Below are 18,744 nucleotides of genomic sequence, written 5' to 3' on the forward strand. Positions count from 1 at the left end.
ATAATGAACCTTATAATATATTTAATTTGGATTAGTCAATCATAAGTCTAATACAGATGATTAAATATAAAAAAACAGAAAGAAACATTTATAAAACTCACCAAATGCTCAAAAACGTAAACATTTATTTGAGTGACGATCTATTACAATTACATCCAAGGCATGATTAACTTGATTATAAAAACCAGGAGAAAGCTTACAATATTCTTCAAATTACTTAACATTATTTGCATAATTAAACCTTATTTTGTTCTGATAAGAAAATGCATGCAAATCGTTCTTATTTTAATGGATTAACAACACGACAGTTTTGCCTGATTTCTCCAGCATTTCCAGTGAGAACGTCGATGGCAGCCATTTTCTTCATGGATTTTGCGAATGCAGAGAAAAACGAAGAAGGCGATCTTCGTAACCGGATCACGGCACTGTTGGAAGTCCTGTCTGTAAGAAGTGCAGCATCAGAAACGAACAACCCTTTGTTTTGTAATAAGATGTCGTAGTAATGATTGTCGAATGATAGTGAACTCTGGGGATCCATTTCCACCGTTGTCGTTGGAGTTGCTGGGTTCGGGCATTTTTTTCTCAGGGTTTCGGTGTAAGCTCCATCCAAGCTCGGATCCGCATCGCCTTTGCCTGTGAAGTTGTAAAGCCTTCTTGAGAATGCTCCACATCGAGAAACTCCAATGGTGTGCGCACCTGTTTGATCAGGGAAAATCAATGCCACATTGTCGCATCCGATAATCAAACCTAAACTCGATTATTATCTTAGGTATATTCCAATTTTATTGTCGTATATTTGGACATAGATATGAAAATTCAGTATTACATGCAAGTATTATGATGTTCAAATCTTGTCAATTTGATTTGGATTAATGATATAATTTTGAAAGTGAATATTGTTCCCTAAGTTAACATAATTCTTTTAATTTCATGCACCCGAAAATGAGAAAGTAAAATTCGTTTATGTTATTCTTTTGGCAATATATTTTTGAGAAAAAGAAAAGAAAAATATATTGAATTGTATGTTTCAATTAGAGAAATAAACTAAAGAAATAAAGTTATCAAATAATAACTATCGACTTCAACTACTTCCTACATATGACTAACCCACTCTTCAAATTTAGGTCCTAGTATTTGCATTACTCATATTGCATGTCTAATATATATTTAGACATGCATTTGATCCGACATCACGTGCAAGCATTTATTATTGATGTAAAAGAATTGTGAACAAGTATAAAACTACGTTTCCCCCCCTAGAGCATACATATATAATGTTTTCTATCCCACACATATTGGGATATAAATATAGAACTATGATATCACATGAAAGCATTAATTGTTGATCTTTGAGGATTGTGAAGTAAGAAAAGAAACACTTCATTTTTCTTAGTATTCACTCTATTTTCTTTAAAGTGTTCATATTTAATTTTATATTATATTTAAAGATAAAGAACACAAATGTTCCTTCAACTATAGGTCGCTTGTTAAGTCGCTTGATTATTAAAATTTATAAAACAGTCCCCTGATTATAGGGTGTTATTTTGTTTCGACTATTAAAAGTTACAAAATGGTCCCTCGACTTTTCCTATGTTCTAAATTCATCATTTTCTATTAAAAAATTGGCGGTCGTCTGAGCTAGACATTAACATGCTGATTGAAATATATTAAAACTATTATTTAATGTCGTCTATTGACACTATCGTTGCTCTCAAGCGCTGGCTCGATGGAAAAATGTAAATGGATAGTCGATCCACAAATACAACACAAATGATTTTGGGATCAGTTTTTTAACAACAAAGGACAAGTTTGAAACATATAAATAGTAGAGTGATCATTTTGTAACTTTTAATAGTCGACGGGCTCAACAAAATAATATCCTATAGTCGGGTATCATTTTGTAAGTTTTAATACTCGAATGACTCAACAAAACAATGTTCTATAATCGAGATACCATTTTTATACTTTACCCTATATTTAGATAAGAAAGAAATTGAGATATCACATATATGACATGCAAGCATCGGTAAACCAAAGTAAAAAAAGGGAAGTTATACCTGAAAGAACAACAAGATCATTAACATCAAGGCCTTTCCTGTTAAATAACTGAATCAAACTACTGACGTTCGTAAAGGGTCCAGGGATGTTTCCACTGGTCTCAGTTGCCAGTGAAACTCTACCGTCTCGTCGTCCGAGCTGAGCGTCCCACAGCGACTTCTTAAACTGCAATCAAAACTATATATTTCAAAACTATAAATACGTTGTTTTCTTCTAATGTATATGAAATGAGAAGAGTGAAAACTTGTTGCTTCAATGGTGTTATTTACAGGTGCAGAAACGGCATCACGAGCCGCCAAGGCAAGAACATCCGAACATGAAACGACTTTAGGGCAAGCCCTTTCTATTCTGGTCTTGATTTCGTCGATCACATCGAAACCGCTCAAGGATAGATTCGGTATTGCTTCTTTCTCAGCTTTCGAATTATTAACTGTATCCACCAGCACTGATCCATCGCATCCCTGACATAAAATTCAACAAAAGAACATCAATATATGTGTAACTTGGCTCCCAAGATACCTAAAAAAGGGTCAATATGTAGTTGATTACCCTAACAAAGCAGTCATGAAACTGCATCCTGATAAGCTTAGCGCCCAAAGTCGGATTACTCCGGGTTCGATTCTGGATAATCTCTTTTACGATCTTCTCAACTCGGGGACAAGTTTTTTTGTAGAAGTTTTTGCTCAGGTTCTGGGCATTACAAACATCGATGATACCGAACAAAATAAGAGACACAACGAGAATGAAAATACTATAAGAACCCTTAATTTTCATCACTGCGTTCAGAATCAAAATGAAACAAGAGAATTAAGAAGACAATGGTGTTTTGATAGCAGATTCAGTGGTTGATTAAGAACCCTAGATAATTGACTTTATATAGACAAGGAAATCAATACGTTTAAGCTAAGTCTTGAGTTCAATAATTATAGTAAAATCACCTCGACTTAAGCTTTTCACGAGGGTTTTTTCAAAGATCTAACCTTTTTTTATTCCTCATTGACCAATCCCATTGTCTTGATTATCTTACTCTATTAAAATATAAACCGATTAACTGGATCTTAGTTTTAATCAATTATTTGCATTTGTATATAATATTCAGGAATGAAGAAAACAACTCCCACTTCTTTTTCCTCGATTCAATGCACTTAAATATAAATATTTAATTTCGTATCCGATCAAAAATATATATTTTAATTTTATAAATTCCTATTGAAAGTTTATGTGGGTATAAATTAAGTGTTGGGGCTTATTTTAGATACAAGTTCTCTATACGAATTAATTATTAAAATTTATGTGTTACCTTTTAATAGTTTGGTGTGATTACAAATATTTATTAAAAATAATTCAATTATTGACGACGCATATTCCATACAGACATAACTTTTCCAACCTAAACAATAATACTTTTTTTTCAAGATCACTTGATGATTTCGTGAATGCTAATTAAAGTTAAGGACTGTTTGAGCGTAGCAAATTCCAAAGCTAACTCCCTTACCCGATGCTCAGGGTAAACCACCAATCGACAATAGCCATGTTGTAGTTTGAAGTCGGTTCTCATCTAATTTGAATAATTTTGTTAATGAAACACAAATCCATAAAATTTTCTCTTCATTTTTTTACATTTCGAAATGGAATAATTTATTCTTATTTTTCAGAATGATTTTAAGTTTGAAAGTTAAATTCCAAAACCTTATTAACGAGAAAAAAATTCTTATGTTCATAACATACTCATCAATTTTCTTTTGTTCGGGACATTAGAACCGTAATTCAAGCTTGAGTAGAATCAGCATTTCCAGCAGCAACTTATATTTTTTTTTTACTTTTTTATTAATTTTTAGCAATTCTAAGTAATAACTCTGAAAAAAATATTTTTTTTAAAAAATATATAGAAATTCACAATTTAATTTTAAAATTATAAATATTTTTTAAAACTATAACTTCATGAATGGTTAATTCATCAAATTATTTTATAAATAATTTTTCTTAGTTACGATTAAATTTGTAAAATTCATTATTTGTAATTTTTGTGATCAAACAAATTTAAATTATTAAAAAGCGAAGACATTTTTTGTTAACCAATGCGATTCAATTATTTAACCTTTGTTTAATAAATTTAAAAATGTATTTTTTTCAATTTTTTTGAAATTCTTACTTAAAAATATTGAAAAATATCAAAAATAAAATTTTAGTTACAATTAAAGTGTCAAAGAAGATATTTTTATTATTTTAAAATTCCATATTACCCTTTAATGATGGTTAGATCGATGCTTATATTTTAACAATATCTAAAGTTTAATGCCTATTTTATAACTTTTAAAAAGTTGAATGATTAAAAATACTATTTTATTATAATTTGATGATCATTTGCAGTTTATCGTGTTTTAATTTAATTAATAATAAATCGTATTAGTGGCGTGCTTCGACATTAACAGTAGGATTTTCCATAGAGAGAAAACAGACGCAAGTGTAATGGTATAATAGGCGAACGCGGCACCTTGATTCGGGTGGTGGAACATGTCCAGATCCTTACCTTCCATGAATTGGGGTTGCAAACTGCAAGTTGACGATTTCTTTGGGGTGTAATCGAAGCATTCTTAGCCGCTTAAATAGTTTTAAAATTTTGAACTCTCATCCCATTTTCAATTGTGTTTTGGTTCGAGGTTTGAGAGAATCGATTTCATTTTTTAAGTACAAATTTGGACTGAAGTAATATTGCAAGATGCAAGTAGAGTGATAATAAATTTACACAATGCATTTAATAATCTAATGTTTATAGATTTTTTAACCTATCAAGTGGTCTTAGGATGCATGCGTTTTTAGTATGTAATTTTTTTTCACAAACTAATATTATCTTATAATTACCTCAGATTATTTTAAAAAAATTAAAAGTATTTTCTAATTATTTTTTAAAGATTATATAGAAGTATGAGAAAAAATAAAACCATATTTGTAATAATATTAATATAATTTACAAAAAGATATTTTAATTATTCTTTAAATAAATTGATATCTAATTAAACTATCAATATATGTGTCTAATGTTATAAGAGTTATATTTTAAGTTCTTACTTCGTAATGACCATTAAAAAACCGTTATCCAGCATGTATCGCGTTTATATATATTTTTTAAAATTTTACATTAAAAAAATTATTTTAAAACCATAAATTTTTTTAACTAAATACCCAAAATCCCCCCTTCACTATCTATGTGCAAATCTATCACCTTCCACCAGTCCATGCGCGCGCCAATTTTTTGCATCTCCTGTGATGTGCACCAATAGTTCATGAGCCCGTGATTTTGATTTGCAAAGGAGCGGTAACGAGGGACGGCGAGCGAGGCAAGGGGTAAATAATATTTTGGTTTAAAATTAGAGACTTTAAGCATTTAGAATTAAGGGGTTTGGAGTTGACGCCTACCAATAGGTGAGCGACGACTTACGGATAAATGTTCGGCGGTGGTGAGTAGAAATGGTCGACGGCAATAATGGGGTAAATCACAAACTCTTACATATAATAACTCTACTATACTATATGTATTTATGGCATAAATATGTCAATCAATATAATTAAAGAAGCAAGGCTAACAATACCAGCAATGTTAAAATCATCTATTCCAAGTACATATACCATCACAATGATACAAGTATCATGCTTCCCTTAATTCGTAACTAAGGGTCTGACCATGAACATAAATATATTGTATCCCTAACCACAATATCATAAAACGATGCATCACCATATACAATACACAATCATTACACAAACACAATGATAGCACTAGGTGTCACTATAGTCTTCAAATACTAATCATAAATGGGGGAATCCGATATCACACATACCTCGATAAAATTTCCGCCAAATCAATATTATGATCTTTTTTTTCAACATAATCATCAAATATAGATCATGGAGGAGAACTCGATCTCACCATAGTCTCGATATAATTCTTGCTTAATAACATAACATTGACTCGGTGTCACAATAATCGTCAAGTCAATTGTCATGAATATCCAACAATCATCATCAGTGCAATCACAACACACATTAGTGCCCCTAGGCCAAACACTATCGACTTGATCGATGGCTTACGCATCATTTGATTTATTATTCTCTGTCGTCAAATTTTAAATATGGATTCTTCATTATCAAACTCTCGTTATGAAATTAAATGTCTCATCACACATCATTTACCATTCTATTAACAGTCATCAGTATTGCTGTTGAAATATTATTATTCTTCTTGTTATTAATTAATCATAATGTTTCTAGGTTTCTCACTCAAGTCTCGTACTATCATTCAATCACTTTACAACCCTAACTTTTACTAGTATAGGTTATTTCATTTGCTTAGGCCCATAAGAACATTTTAGTATTTTCATCCCCTCTAAGGGCATTTAGTAATTTCTCACACTCAAGTTAAATGTTCGATCTCAACCGCTACTAAATTTCTCACTCTAGAGTCTACTCGATGTCTCGAATTTGACTAAACAATCATCATGGATGGTATTGGTACCTTTACATGAGTATCAATACCTACTCTAGAGTATGGATACTCTCCCCGAGTATCAGTACCAAAAATAACCTCAAAAGTCTCCAAAATAACCTTAGTACTGATACCATACATGTAGTATCGATATTCTTTTAGGTAGTATCGATACTCCCTTGAATACCTGTACCAAATTTAGCTTCGAAGTTGTCCAAAAATCACCTTTTGTTTTTTTCAAAGTAGTAGTATAGGTTCACTTTGAACAGGAGAATATTTTTCTGATCAGAGCATAGAATCTAGGCATGGCATCCAATGTATCATACAAAACCCAAATCTGACCGACTGAAAAACAACTTTCTTTCTTCGCATTGTCAAAGTCATAAAACTCCGGGTCTGGGTATGCAAAGAGCAGGGGCTCTTTTATTTCTTTGAAGCTCGTATTTGACACAGAATCATCAACAATGGGGTTTAAGTTTTCCTTAAGGCCGTCAGCATAAACTTTCCCAGGTTTCTTAAGAACATCCCCTTCAGCTCTTTCCTTCACAAAGCTTGCCCCAAAACTTTTACCTTCTCTATGGTTCATTGCTTTCTTATCTTCTTTCACTTTACCAGCTCGACTTTCATGTTTAGACGTCTTCATTTGGCATTTCTTCAATCTCATCATTTGCACACAGTGATCCACTTATTTTCTCCTTTTTCGGAAGACTAACCATGTCCTCCTCATCATTTAAATTGTCCTTGTATATGAAACATGTTGCTTTTGCTAACCAGATCTCCACGTATTCTGCTCAACTTGAGAATTGAACTTCTTTCTAGCCATAAGATCACCATTGCCTTCAATAACAATATCCTCATCACACTCGTTACTGCTTTTACAGGATTCTACAGTTTGCTTCCTTCCTCTTTTTGTTGAAAATTGGCACACCAAATTGCATCAATTGTCAACATTATGGGTGGCAATTTGGTGGCATTAATGGGGTGGCAAAATTGGTCAAATTTGGCCACCAAATTGTTGAAAATTTTGGATGGTAAAACTATGCAATTAATCATTGTAATTTAGGGTATTTACAAATTAGTCCTTAAAGCTTCAACTATAAATACCCTAGCTCATTTAGCTTCAAAACCATCCCAAAGCATTCTAGCTTTCTTCCAATACTAAAAAGATTTTAGAGAGTTTCTTGAGAGTTGTTTTCTCCTTTTTATCTAGAGAGAATTATCATTGTTTTCTCTTTGGTAGATCGAGAGAGGTTGTAATTCCTATTTTCTCATAGTGAAATTCTTCTACCGTTACCCATGATTTTTACCTTATATTTTTTAGGGGTTTTCCACGTGAATTTTGTGTCTCTTTTATCTTCATTTTTATTTTCTCAAATTATCAGTTGCGATTTTGCTCTATCCGATAGCCGTCTTCCGCAATAATTGGTATCAGAGCTAGATTAGAGTGTGTAATATCTGGTTATTGTCTTTGTGGTTGCCACCAAAAGGTGGATCCTCCAACATAAGAAAGTAAGAATGTATTACTCATTCTTTGAAAGTTCCAGAGAACTATTCACGATAGTGAAATAGTGGGAGCTATCCATAAAAGAAGCTATGACAACGAAATTTGATATTAAAAAATTCAATGGGAGAAATTTCTCATTGTGGAAATTGAAGATGAAGGCCATCCTGAGGAAAGACGGGTGTCTAGCATCTATCAGTGAAAGGCCGGTAGATTTCACAGATGACAACAAATGGATCGAAATGGACATGAATGCTATAGCAAACTTTCATCTAGCATTAGCAGATGAAGTATTGTCAAGCATCGAGGAGAAAAAAGATAGCTAAGGAGATATGGGATCATCTCACCAAACTGTACGAGGCCACATCGCTGCACAATAAAATTTTCTTTAAGAGAAAATTGTACACTCTCCGTATGCCAGAATCCACTTCAGTGACGGAGCACTTAAATACACTGAATACTTTATTTTCTCAGCTTACATCCTTAAGTTGTAAAATAGAAGAACAAGAACGTGTTGAACTTTTACTTCAAAGTCTACCGGATTCGTATGATCAACTCATCATCAACTTGACAAACAATAATGTCACTAGTCTAGTCTTTGATGATGTTGCAGCTGCTGTTCTACAAGAAGAAAATCGGCGCAAGAACAAGGAAGACAGACAAGTAAATCTGTAACAAGCAGAAGCGTTGACAACGATGAGAGGGAGATCAACAGAACGTGGCCAAAGCAGCAGTCACAAACATGGTAGATCGAAGTCAATGAGCAAGAAGAATTTAAAGTGTTACAACTGTGGAAAGAAGGGTCATTTGAAGAAGGATTGTTGGAGTCTAAATAAAATCTCCAATCCATAAGGTAATACTGCAAACACTTCAGATGATGGAGATGCTCTATGTTGTGAAGCGACAACCACCGTGGAAGGAAGAAAACGATTTACAGATATATGGCTCATTGATTCGGGAGCAACATATCACATGACCTCAAGAAGAGAATGGTTCCATCATTATGAACCTGTCTCAGGAGGATCTGTTTATAGTTGCAATGATCATGCCTTAGAGATCGTTGGCGTGAGAACCATCAAATTGAAGATGTCTGACGGAACAATTAAAAGTTGTTCGAGATGTGCGGCACGTGAAAGGCCTGAAGAAAAATTTATTATCCTACGGATTGTTGGATAATAATGCAAGAAAGATTGAAACACGGAAAGAAATCATGAAAGTGTTCCGTGGAGTGCTTGTGGTACTGAAAGGCGAAATAATAGTTGCAAACTTGTACATGCTGAAGGGAGAGACTTTGGTAGAAGCAGAAACCTCTGTTGCCTCATGTAGTTCAGATTCAGCAATGCTATGACATCAGAAACTTGGATACATGTCAGAACAAGGAATGAAAGTCCTTGTGGAGCAAAAGCTACTTCCAGGCTTAACAAATGTATCACTTCCTTTGTGTGAGCATTGCATAACAAGTAAGCAACACCGGTTGAAATTCAACACATCAAATTCTATAGGCAAAAGTGTTCTAGAATTGGTTCACTCTGACGTATGGCAAGCACCAGTAGCGTCCCTAGGTGGAGCAAAATACTTTGTCTCATTTATTGATGACTACTCCAGGAGATGTTGGGTGCACCCTATTAAGAAGAAGTCAGACGTGTTTTCAACTTTCAAAAACTTCAAAGCGCTGGTGGAACTTGATTCTGGAAATAAGATCAAGTGTTTCAGAACAGATAATGGAGGAGAATACACAAGCGAAGAATTTGATGACTTTTGCAAGAAATAAGGCATCAAAAGACAGTTCACAGTGGCGAACACTCCTCAACAAAATGGAGTGGCAGAGCGGATGAACCGAACCTTGTTAGAAAGAACAATAGCAATGTTGAGGGACGCAGGCCTAGAAAAATCATTCTGGGCAGAAGCAGTCAATACCGCCTGTTATTTGGTGAATCGAGCTCCATCAACTGCAATAGAGCTGAAGACACCAATAGAGATGTGGACTGGTAAACCAGTTGATTATTCAAACCTCCATGTATTTGGAAGTATTGTGTACGTGATGTACAACGCCCAAGAAATTTCAAAGTTGGATCCAAAATCCAGGAAATGCAAATTCTTGGGGTATGTTGATGGAGTAAAGGGGTATCGCTTGTGGGATCCCACTGCCCGCAAAGTGATCATTAGCAGGGATGTTATCTTTGTAGAAGATAAACTACAAAGAAAAGAAGACGATGATAGCGCTGAAAAGTCAGAGACTACTCAGATACATGTGGAAAAAGAGTTTGAAGAAGGAGATTCTTCTGAAGCAGAACTAGCACATGATGAACAAGAACCAGAGAGTTCTGAAGCTCCAACAACTCGTCAATCAGATCGTGTGAGAAGACGTCCCAATTGGCACTCAGATTATGTTATAGAAGGTAATATTGAATACTGCCTTTTAACAGAGGACGGTGAGCCATCAACATACCAGGAGACAATAAACAACTCAGATGCTTCACTGTGGATGATGGCGATGAAAGAAGAAATCGAAGCCCTTCATAAAAATAATACATGGGACCTTGTGCCACTACCACAATGAAGGAAGCCAATTGGTAACAAATGGGTTTTTAAAATCAAGCGAAATTGTGACGATCAAGTGGAGAGGTATCGTGCAAGACTGGTGGTCAAAGGATATGCTCAGAAAGAAGGTATTTATTTCAATGAAATTTTTTCTCCTGTGGTTCGACTAACAACAGTTTGAGTAGTCTTGGCAATGTGTGCTACATTGAATTTACATTTGGAACAGCTAGATGTTAAAACAGTTTTTCTTCATGGAAATCTTGAAGAAGAGATTTATATGCTCCAGCCTGGTTTTGAAAAAGACGAAAAGAAGAACTTGGTTTGCAGGTTGAACAAATATCTGTACGGTCTAAAGCAGGCACCGAGGTGTTGGTATAAGAGATTTGATTCCTTCATTATGTGCCTTGGATACAACAGACTTAATGTAGACCCTTGTGCTTATTTCAAGAGGTTTGGTGATAACGATTTTGTTATATTGATGTTGTATGTGGATGACATGTTGGTTGCAGGACCCAACAAAGATCATATTGAATAATTGAAGGCACAACTGACTAGGGAATTTGAAATGAAGGACTTGGGATCAGCAAACAAGATTCTAGGGATGCAAATTCACCGAGACAGAAGTAATAGGAATATTTGGCTTTCACAAAAGAATTACTTGAAGAAAATCTTGTCACGATTTAGCATGCAAGATTGTAAGCCAATTTCTACCCCTCTTCGTATTAACTTCAAATTATCCTCCAGTATGAGTCCTAGCAGTAAAGAAGAGAGGATGGAGATGTCTCGAGTACCGTATGCATCAGCAGTGGGAAGTTTAATGTTCGCTATGATATGCACAAGACCAGACATTGCACAAGCAATGGGAGTGGTTAGTCGGTACATGACGAATCCAGGCAAAGAGCATTGGAATATTGTAAAGAGGATCCTAAGATACATCAAAGGGACCTCAAATATTGCATTATGTTACGGAGGATCAAACTTACTAATCAATGGGTATGTAGATTTTGACTATGCATGGGATTTGGATAAAAGCAAATCTACTACAGGATATGTGTTCAAAGTTGCTGGTGGAGCTGTAAGCTGGGTTTCAAAATTGCAGTCAGTTGTGGCTATTTCCACAACAGAGGCAGAATATGTAGCAGCTACACAAGCCAGTAAAGAAGCAATTTGGTTGAAGATGCTATTGGAGGAGCTTGGGCACAATCAAGAGTATGTCTCTCTGTTTTGTGATAGTCAAAGCGCCTTGCATCTAGCAAGAAATCCAGCATTTCATTCAAGGACTAAGCACATACGAGTTCAGTACCATTTCATTCGTGAAAAGGTGGAAGAATGAACGGTAGATATGCAGAAGATCCATACCAAAGATAACATAGCAGATTTCATGACGAAGGCAATCAATGCTGATAAATTTACCTGGTGTCGATCCTCCTGTGGCCTGTCAGAAACGTAAGCAACATGAAAGGTACAAAGTAAAAAGAATAGTGTGAAGATATGATTGTTCCAATCAAATCTTCAAGTGGGAGATTATTGAAAATTGGCACACTAAATTGCATCAATTGTCAACATTATGGGTGGCAATTTGGTGGCATTAATAGGGTGGTAAAATTGGTCAAATTTGGCCACCAAATGTTGAAAATTTTAGATGATAAAACTATGCAATTAGTCATTGTAATTTAAGGTATTTACAAATTAGTCCTTAAAGCCTCAACTATAAATACCCTAGCTCATTTAGCTTCAAAACCATCCCAAAGCATTCTAGCTTTCTTCCAATACTAGAGAGATTTTAGAGAGTTTCTTGTGAGTTGTTTTCTCCTTTTTATCTAGAGAGAATTATCATTGTTTTCTCCTTGGTAGATCGAGAGAGGTTGTAATTCCTATTTTCTCATAGTGAAATTCTTCTACCGTTGCCCGTGGTTTTTACCCTATATTTCTTAGAGATTTTCCACGTAAATTTTGTGTCTCTTTTATCTTCATTTTTATTTTCTCAAATTATCAGTTGCGATTTTGCTCTATCCGATAGCCGTCTTCCGCAACACTTTTATCATTTACCTTTCTCGTTCCAGCCTCAGAAGCACGAACTGCATTTGGAGTAAAGGCTGTAAAAACATGCTCGGTAGTAAAACTCCTTTGAGACCGTTGATCAACTTTGCAAGCACCCTGATTCTGAGCAACTCCTTGTTGGGGAAAGATTGGCTGACACATGTTACTTCCCAGTGGAACAACACCTGAATCACATGCAACGAAGGCCTTCTTGCAATTTTGGCAGTTAATAGATCTATTAAGTATTTCTGTATAATACTGGTACTTAACAATACAATGGACACTTGGTCCAGAAAGTGGACCGGCCATTGGAGAAACCCATTTGAGTTTGTGATTGTGATTTCTGTTGAGAATTCAAGCCAGGAAAGTTGGCACAGAAGTTATTCTGAGCAGCCACATGTGGATACCAACTTGGGTTACCCAATCATAAAGCAATTAAGTCGGGATAATAATTTATTCAAGAATCCTACCCACACATACTGGCTACCCAATCATGCTTTATCAGATCCTACCCAACATGATATCTACCTCCATGCTTTGTTATTCACAAAAATAAATCCTAACCGCATGATATCTAATTCGCATGCTTGTTCAAAAAATAAACCTAACCGCATGATATCTAGTTCGCATGCATTTATTCGAAAAAAAAACGAAAATAAATGACTCAAAAAAACTTTTCCTTGTGTACCCTCCTCACGGGATTCTTAAGGTTCGGGTTTAGCTCAACCTAAGTTCGGGCTCTACGTTCACTATATGCCGGGTTAGGTTCTAAAGTAATAGGTTCTCGAATTGTCCTTGCCGGTGCCCCCTTGGGCTGTCGAACCCTCAATCCTGGCCCATCACAGGCTTTAGGGGATCGAGTTCAATTTCGAGGGAACACACCTCCTTATGTCCATGCGGAGGTGATTACCATCATGAGGACCATAAGGCGTGAGCTCCAGGAGCAATCCACTATCCCATGCGGAGGTGAAAATCACACGAGGGCATAGTCTCTCACTCCTACTTAAATAGGACGGAGCGGGGTTTTAGCTCATGTTATGATAATGTAGCTGTGCAGTGTGTGAGGAAAAGCGAAAAAACAAACAATAAAAACACTCAAAATCAATTCCTAAAATAAACAATTATTCTGAAACCATTAGCAAACAGATTAGTACAACTATTTAATTGTCAATCGAATTAAATTAAAGAAATCAAAATACAAACAAAGGATCAAAAATAAAATTAAAACGAATTTGTAATTTTCAATTGCAAAGACAATTAATTAATTGACTATCGGCCTGACTCTCTAAAAAAAGTCCCTAGTGAAATCGCCAAGCTGTCGAAACGATTTTTCCTTGAAGGGTGAAAAAAATGTGAGATTTTAAAACCACATTAATTCTTAATTATCTCTTTTTAATTTAAAAACAAATGCGATTTAAAAAACCTCTCTTTTCGAAAATTTTTAGATTTCTTTTACGATCGAAAAATACGGTTCGAAGAGTCGCCACCAATCTTTGATTAGGGTGTGATTGGGCACCCCAAAAATGCTTTCTCATTTTAAATAAAAATTAATTTTAATTAACAAATTGAGGTCTGCGTTAGCAAAATCCGAGTTCGGGAGTCGGTTACGTGTGGGGAAGGATTAGCACCCCCACAACGCCCTAGATCGGTACCTAATCGATTAATTAACGTCTTTGCAATGAACTTTACAAATTCGAACTTAATTTAATTTTTGATCTCATAAAACAATGATGTAAATTTAAAAACATTCAAAAGCACTCAAACAAATTAAATTACCAAGTCGTTTTAGAAAGATAAAGAATGTTCGATTATTTACAAATATCGAGACCAGATCTTAAAGATATAACAACCTTTTCTCGATATATTTAAATAAACGAACATTTCTTTTTCTCTCGTTCCCAAATTTTAGGTGACGAATCAATTTTTTTGTTTCACTTTCGGGATACACTTTTAATTTAAAATCATTAAAAGCGGACTTCAAATCAGTTATGACATCCCACTTAAAACAATTTTAAATTAAAAGCATATTACCCTTAATCCAATTATGTAATATGTCGAGTTATGCAAATGAGACTATCATACAAATTATGCAAAAAGTGTATGTCATGTAAAAATTAATGGCATCTAACTATATGTGTATGATCAAACATGCTTACATAAACACTTCCTAGACCAATTAATTTAATAACATGCCACAATCGCGCTTAACACACCAAAATACAACCAAGATAAATCACATACAAACTAAAGAAAGCAATGTAATGGCTAATAAAAACATAACAAAAATTAGAGGTTACTAACATGAAATGAAGCAAAATATTATGGCCTAAAATCAACTATTTAAAAAATATAGGCATTACTATTTAAAAAAAAGAAACTATGAACATTTAAGGCCAGAACGAACCTATATATAAAAAACGAGTAATAAAAAATGAAATTATAAAACAACAACAAGTCATGCTCAAAAGACTAAAATACACAAGAAATAAAACTAAAAGTTAAATACGGAAATTCATACACAACCCAAAATAACTTTGCTCCATGACTAAAATACAAATTCACAAAATTACAGCTTAAATGTAAAAACAAAATAGAATCAAAGACAACCTAATCTAGGATGAAAAAATGAAATACATAAACCTAAAGGACACGAACAGAAACCCAAAAGAAAACAGCCTGAGGACTAAATATAACGTGCATAAAAGTACAAGTCAAATATATAAACAAGCAGAAACTAAATACATTACCATTTAGGACTGAAATTAAATACGAATAAAATACAGAGACAAAATTAGAAATATGAAAACATTGATTTAAGGACGAAACTACATGAAATTGAAAATCTAGATGACCCATATTAAGAATAAACCACGCAAAAATAGGAAACCCTAAATCCCCTAAACGACACCATTTTAATTCGCTAATATATATGTAATTTCATATGAAAACTAAACCTAGCTTACTTCATCTCTATCAGCCGCATATCTCTCTTCTCCTTTGCCCTCTACTTCTTCGAACCGGCGACCACACAAGGCCACCGTGACCTCCGCCCTATAGCCGCTCCAACGAAGAGTTAAGGTTCCTAAAGAAATACAAGTGAAAACCCCAACTCAAAACAAACTACGTGACCACCTTGAAGAACCCAAGCCACCATGTCTTCTCCTTCTCTAACCCTCAACCAAAACGAACGACCACCACCTAGAAGCTCCGACGAGGGTCTAAATCCATGTAAGATTTACCTAAATAGCCAACAGGACACCATCTAGCCCTATATCCCAACCTAGCCCCGAAGATACAACCCTTGACACCTAACAAAACCCTCGGCTGAACATTAAAAGTATTACCTTTAGGTGGTTGGATGTTCCCTTAAAGCCAGACGAAACCGGCGACAAATCTCACGCAATGGAGGCCTCAAACTCAGGTAGTAACGATCGAATTCCTCCCTCTTCAATTGTGATGTCGATGACTGAAGATGATTTTTACTGTTTGTTTCTGTTTGATTGTTAACTTTACTCTATTTTGTTGATCTGTGAGGTTTGTGTTGAGAAAGAATTTCCAATGGAATTATTCTTCAATGATTTCTGTTTTTTTATTCATCCATGAAAGGAAAAACTCCTTTTACAATAATCCCCAACCCCTGTTTACAATGCTCTCCTTTGATAATGGTTGATCTCCCTTTTTTTTTTTGAAAATTCCTCCTTGTGTTTTCTCCCTTGACCACTCGGTTAATTCCCTTCTCCCCCTTCTTTGTCTCTTTTTTTCTGTTATCTGATTGTGTGTCCCCCCCACGTTTTTTTTCTGGTTTTTAACTCCCCAGAACTGCTTTCATTTGAAAATGATATAGGCCCCAGACAAATTAAGCATCTACACATAAATATATTGTATCCCTAACCACAATATCATAAAACGATGCATCACCATATACAATACACAATCATTACACAAACACAATGATAACACTCGGTGTCACTATAGTCTTCAAATACTAATCATAAATGGGGGAATCCGATGTCACACATACCTCGATAAAATTCCAACCAAATCAATATTATGATCTTTTTTTTCAACATAATCATCAAATATAGATCATGGAGGAGAACTCGATCTCACCATAGTCTCGATATAATTCTTGTTTAATAACATAACATTGACTCGGTGTCACAATAATCGTCAAGTCAATTGTCATGAATATCCAACAATCATCATCAGTGCAACCACAACACACATTAGTGCCCCTAGGCCAAACACTATCGACTTGATCGATGGCTTACGCATCATTTGATTTATTATTCTCTGTCGTCAAATTTTAAATATGGATTCTTCATTATCAAACTCTCGTTATGAAATTAAATGTCTCATCACACATCATTTACCATTCTATTAACAGCCATCAGTATTGCTGTTGAAATATTATTATTCTTCTTGTTATTAATTAATCATAATGTTTCTAGGTTTCTCACTCAAGTCTCGTACTATCATTCAATCACTTTGCAACCCTAACTTTTACTAGCATGGGTTATTTCATTTGCTTAGGCCCATAAGAACAGTTTAGTATTTTCATCCCCTCTAAGGGCATTTAGTAATTTCTCACACTCAAGTTAAATGTTCGATCTCAACCGCTACTAAATTTCTCACTCTGGAGTATACTCGATGTCTCGAATTTGACTAAACAATCATCATAGATGGTATTGGTACCTTTACATGAGTATCAATACCTACTCTAGAGTATGGATACTCTCCCCGAGTATCAGTACCAAAAATAACCTCAAAAGTCTCCAAAATAACCTTAGTACTGATACCATACATGTAGTATCGATATTCTTTTAGGTAGTATCGATACTCCCTTAAAAACCTGTACCAAATTTAGCTTCGAAGTTGTCCAAAAATCACCTTTTGTTTTTTTCAAAGTAGTAGTATAGGTTCACTTTGAACAGAAGAGAATATTTTTCTGATCAGAGCATAGAATCTAGGCATGGCATCCAATGTATCATACAAAACCCAAATCTGACCGACTGAAAAATAGCTTTCTTTCTTCGCATTGTCAAAGTCATAAAACTCCGGGTCTGGGTATGCAAAGAGCAGGGGCTCTTTTATTTCTTTGAAGCTCGTATCTGACACAGAATCATCAACAATGGGGTTTAAGTTTTCCTTAAGGCCGTCAGCATAAACTTTCCCAGGTTTCTTAAGAACATCCCCTTCAGCTCTTTCCTTCACAAAGTTTGCCCCAAAACTTTTACCTTCTCTATGGTTCATTGCTTTCTTATCTTCTTTCACTTTACCAGCTCGACTTTCATGTTTAGACGTCTTCATTTGGAATTTCTTCAATCTCATCATTTGCACACGGTGATCCACTTATTTTCTCCTTTTTCGGAAGACTAACCATGTCCTCCTCGTCATTTAAATTGTCCTTGTATATGAAACATGTTGCTTTTGCTAACCAGATCTCCACACATTCTGCTCAACTTGAGAATTGAACTTCTTTCTAGCCATAAGATCACCATTACCTTCAATAACAATATCCTCATCACACTCGTTACTGCTTTTACAGGATTCTATAGTTTGCTTCCTTCCTCTTTTTGTTGAAAATTGGCACACCAAATTGCATCAATTGTCAACATTATGGGTGGCAATTTGGTGGCATTAATGTGGTGGCAAAATTGGTCAAATTTGGCCACCAAATTGTTGAAAATTTTGGATGGTAAAACTATGCAATTAATCATTGTAATTTAGGGTATTTACAAATTAGTCCTTAAAGCTTCAACTATAAATACCCTAGTTCATTTAGCTTCAAAACCATCCCAAAGCATTCTAGCTTTCTTCCAATACTAAAAAGATTTTAGAGAGTTTCTTGAGAGTTGTTTTCTCCTTTTTATCTAGAGAGAATTATCATTGTTTTCTCCTTGGTAGATCGAGAGAGGTTGTAATTCCTATTTTCTCATAGTGAAATTCTTCTACCGTTACCCGTGGTTTTTACCTTATATTTTTTAGGGGTTTTCCACGTGAATTTTGTGTCTCTTATATCTTTATTTTTATTTTCTCAAATTATCAGTTGCGATTTTGCTCTATCCGATAGCCGTCTTCCGCAATAATTGGTATTAGAGCTAGATTAGAGTGTGTAATA

At 34.8% G+C, this 18,744-nt stretch overlaps 2 protein-coding genes across 2 annotated transcripts; both read right to left on the minus strand.

The window, feature by feature from the left end:
* Window positions 1–250: 250 nt before the first annotated feature.
* On the minus strand, window positions 251–2,888 carry LOC120201868 (peroxidase 3-like). Its single transcript, XM_039202396.1, has 4 exons — window positions 2,608–2,888; window positions 2,328–2,519; window positions 2,058–2,196; window positions 251–696 (listed from the first exon to the last, which is right to left on the minus strand). Exons 1-4 carry the CDS (start codon window positions 2,830–2,832, stop codon window positions 281–283), a joined length of 972 nt encoding a protein of 323 aa, XP_039058327.1. The 5' UTR covers window positions 2,833–2,888; the 3' UTR covers window positions 251–280.
* A 4,419-nt stretch (window positions 2,889–7,307) lies between these two features.
* On the minus strand, window positions 7,308–13,025 carry LOC120201942. The gene is made up of 2 exons (XM_039202454.1): window positions 12,620–13,025; window positions 7,308–7,447 (listed from the first exon to the last, which is right to left on the minus strand). Exons 1-2 carry the CDS (start codon window positions 12,930–12,932, stop codon window positions 7,308–7,310), a joined length of 453 nt encoding a protein of 150 aa, XP_039058385.1. The 5' UTR covers window positions 12,933–13,025.
* Between the last annotated feature and the right edge of the window lie 5,719 nt (window positions 13,026–18,744).

Source organism: Hibiscus syriacus, unplaced genomic scaffold (genome assembly GCF_006381635.1).
Source record: "Hibiscus syriacus cultivar Baekdansim isolate YM2019G1 unplaced genomic scaffold, ASM638163v2 tig00008013_pilon, whole genome shotgun sequence".
Classification (NCBI taxonomy): domain Eukaryota; kingdom Viridiplantae; phylum Streptophyta; class Magnoliopsida; order Malvales; family Malvaceae; genus Hibiscus; species Hibiscus syriacus.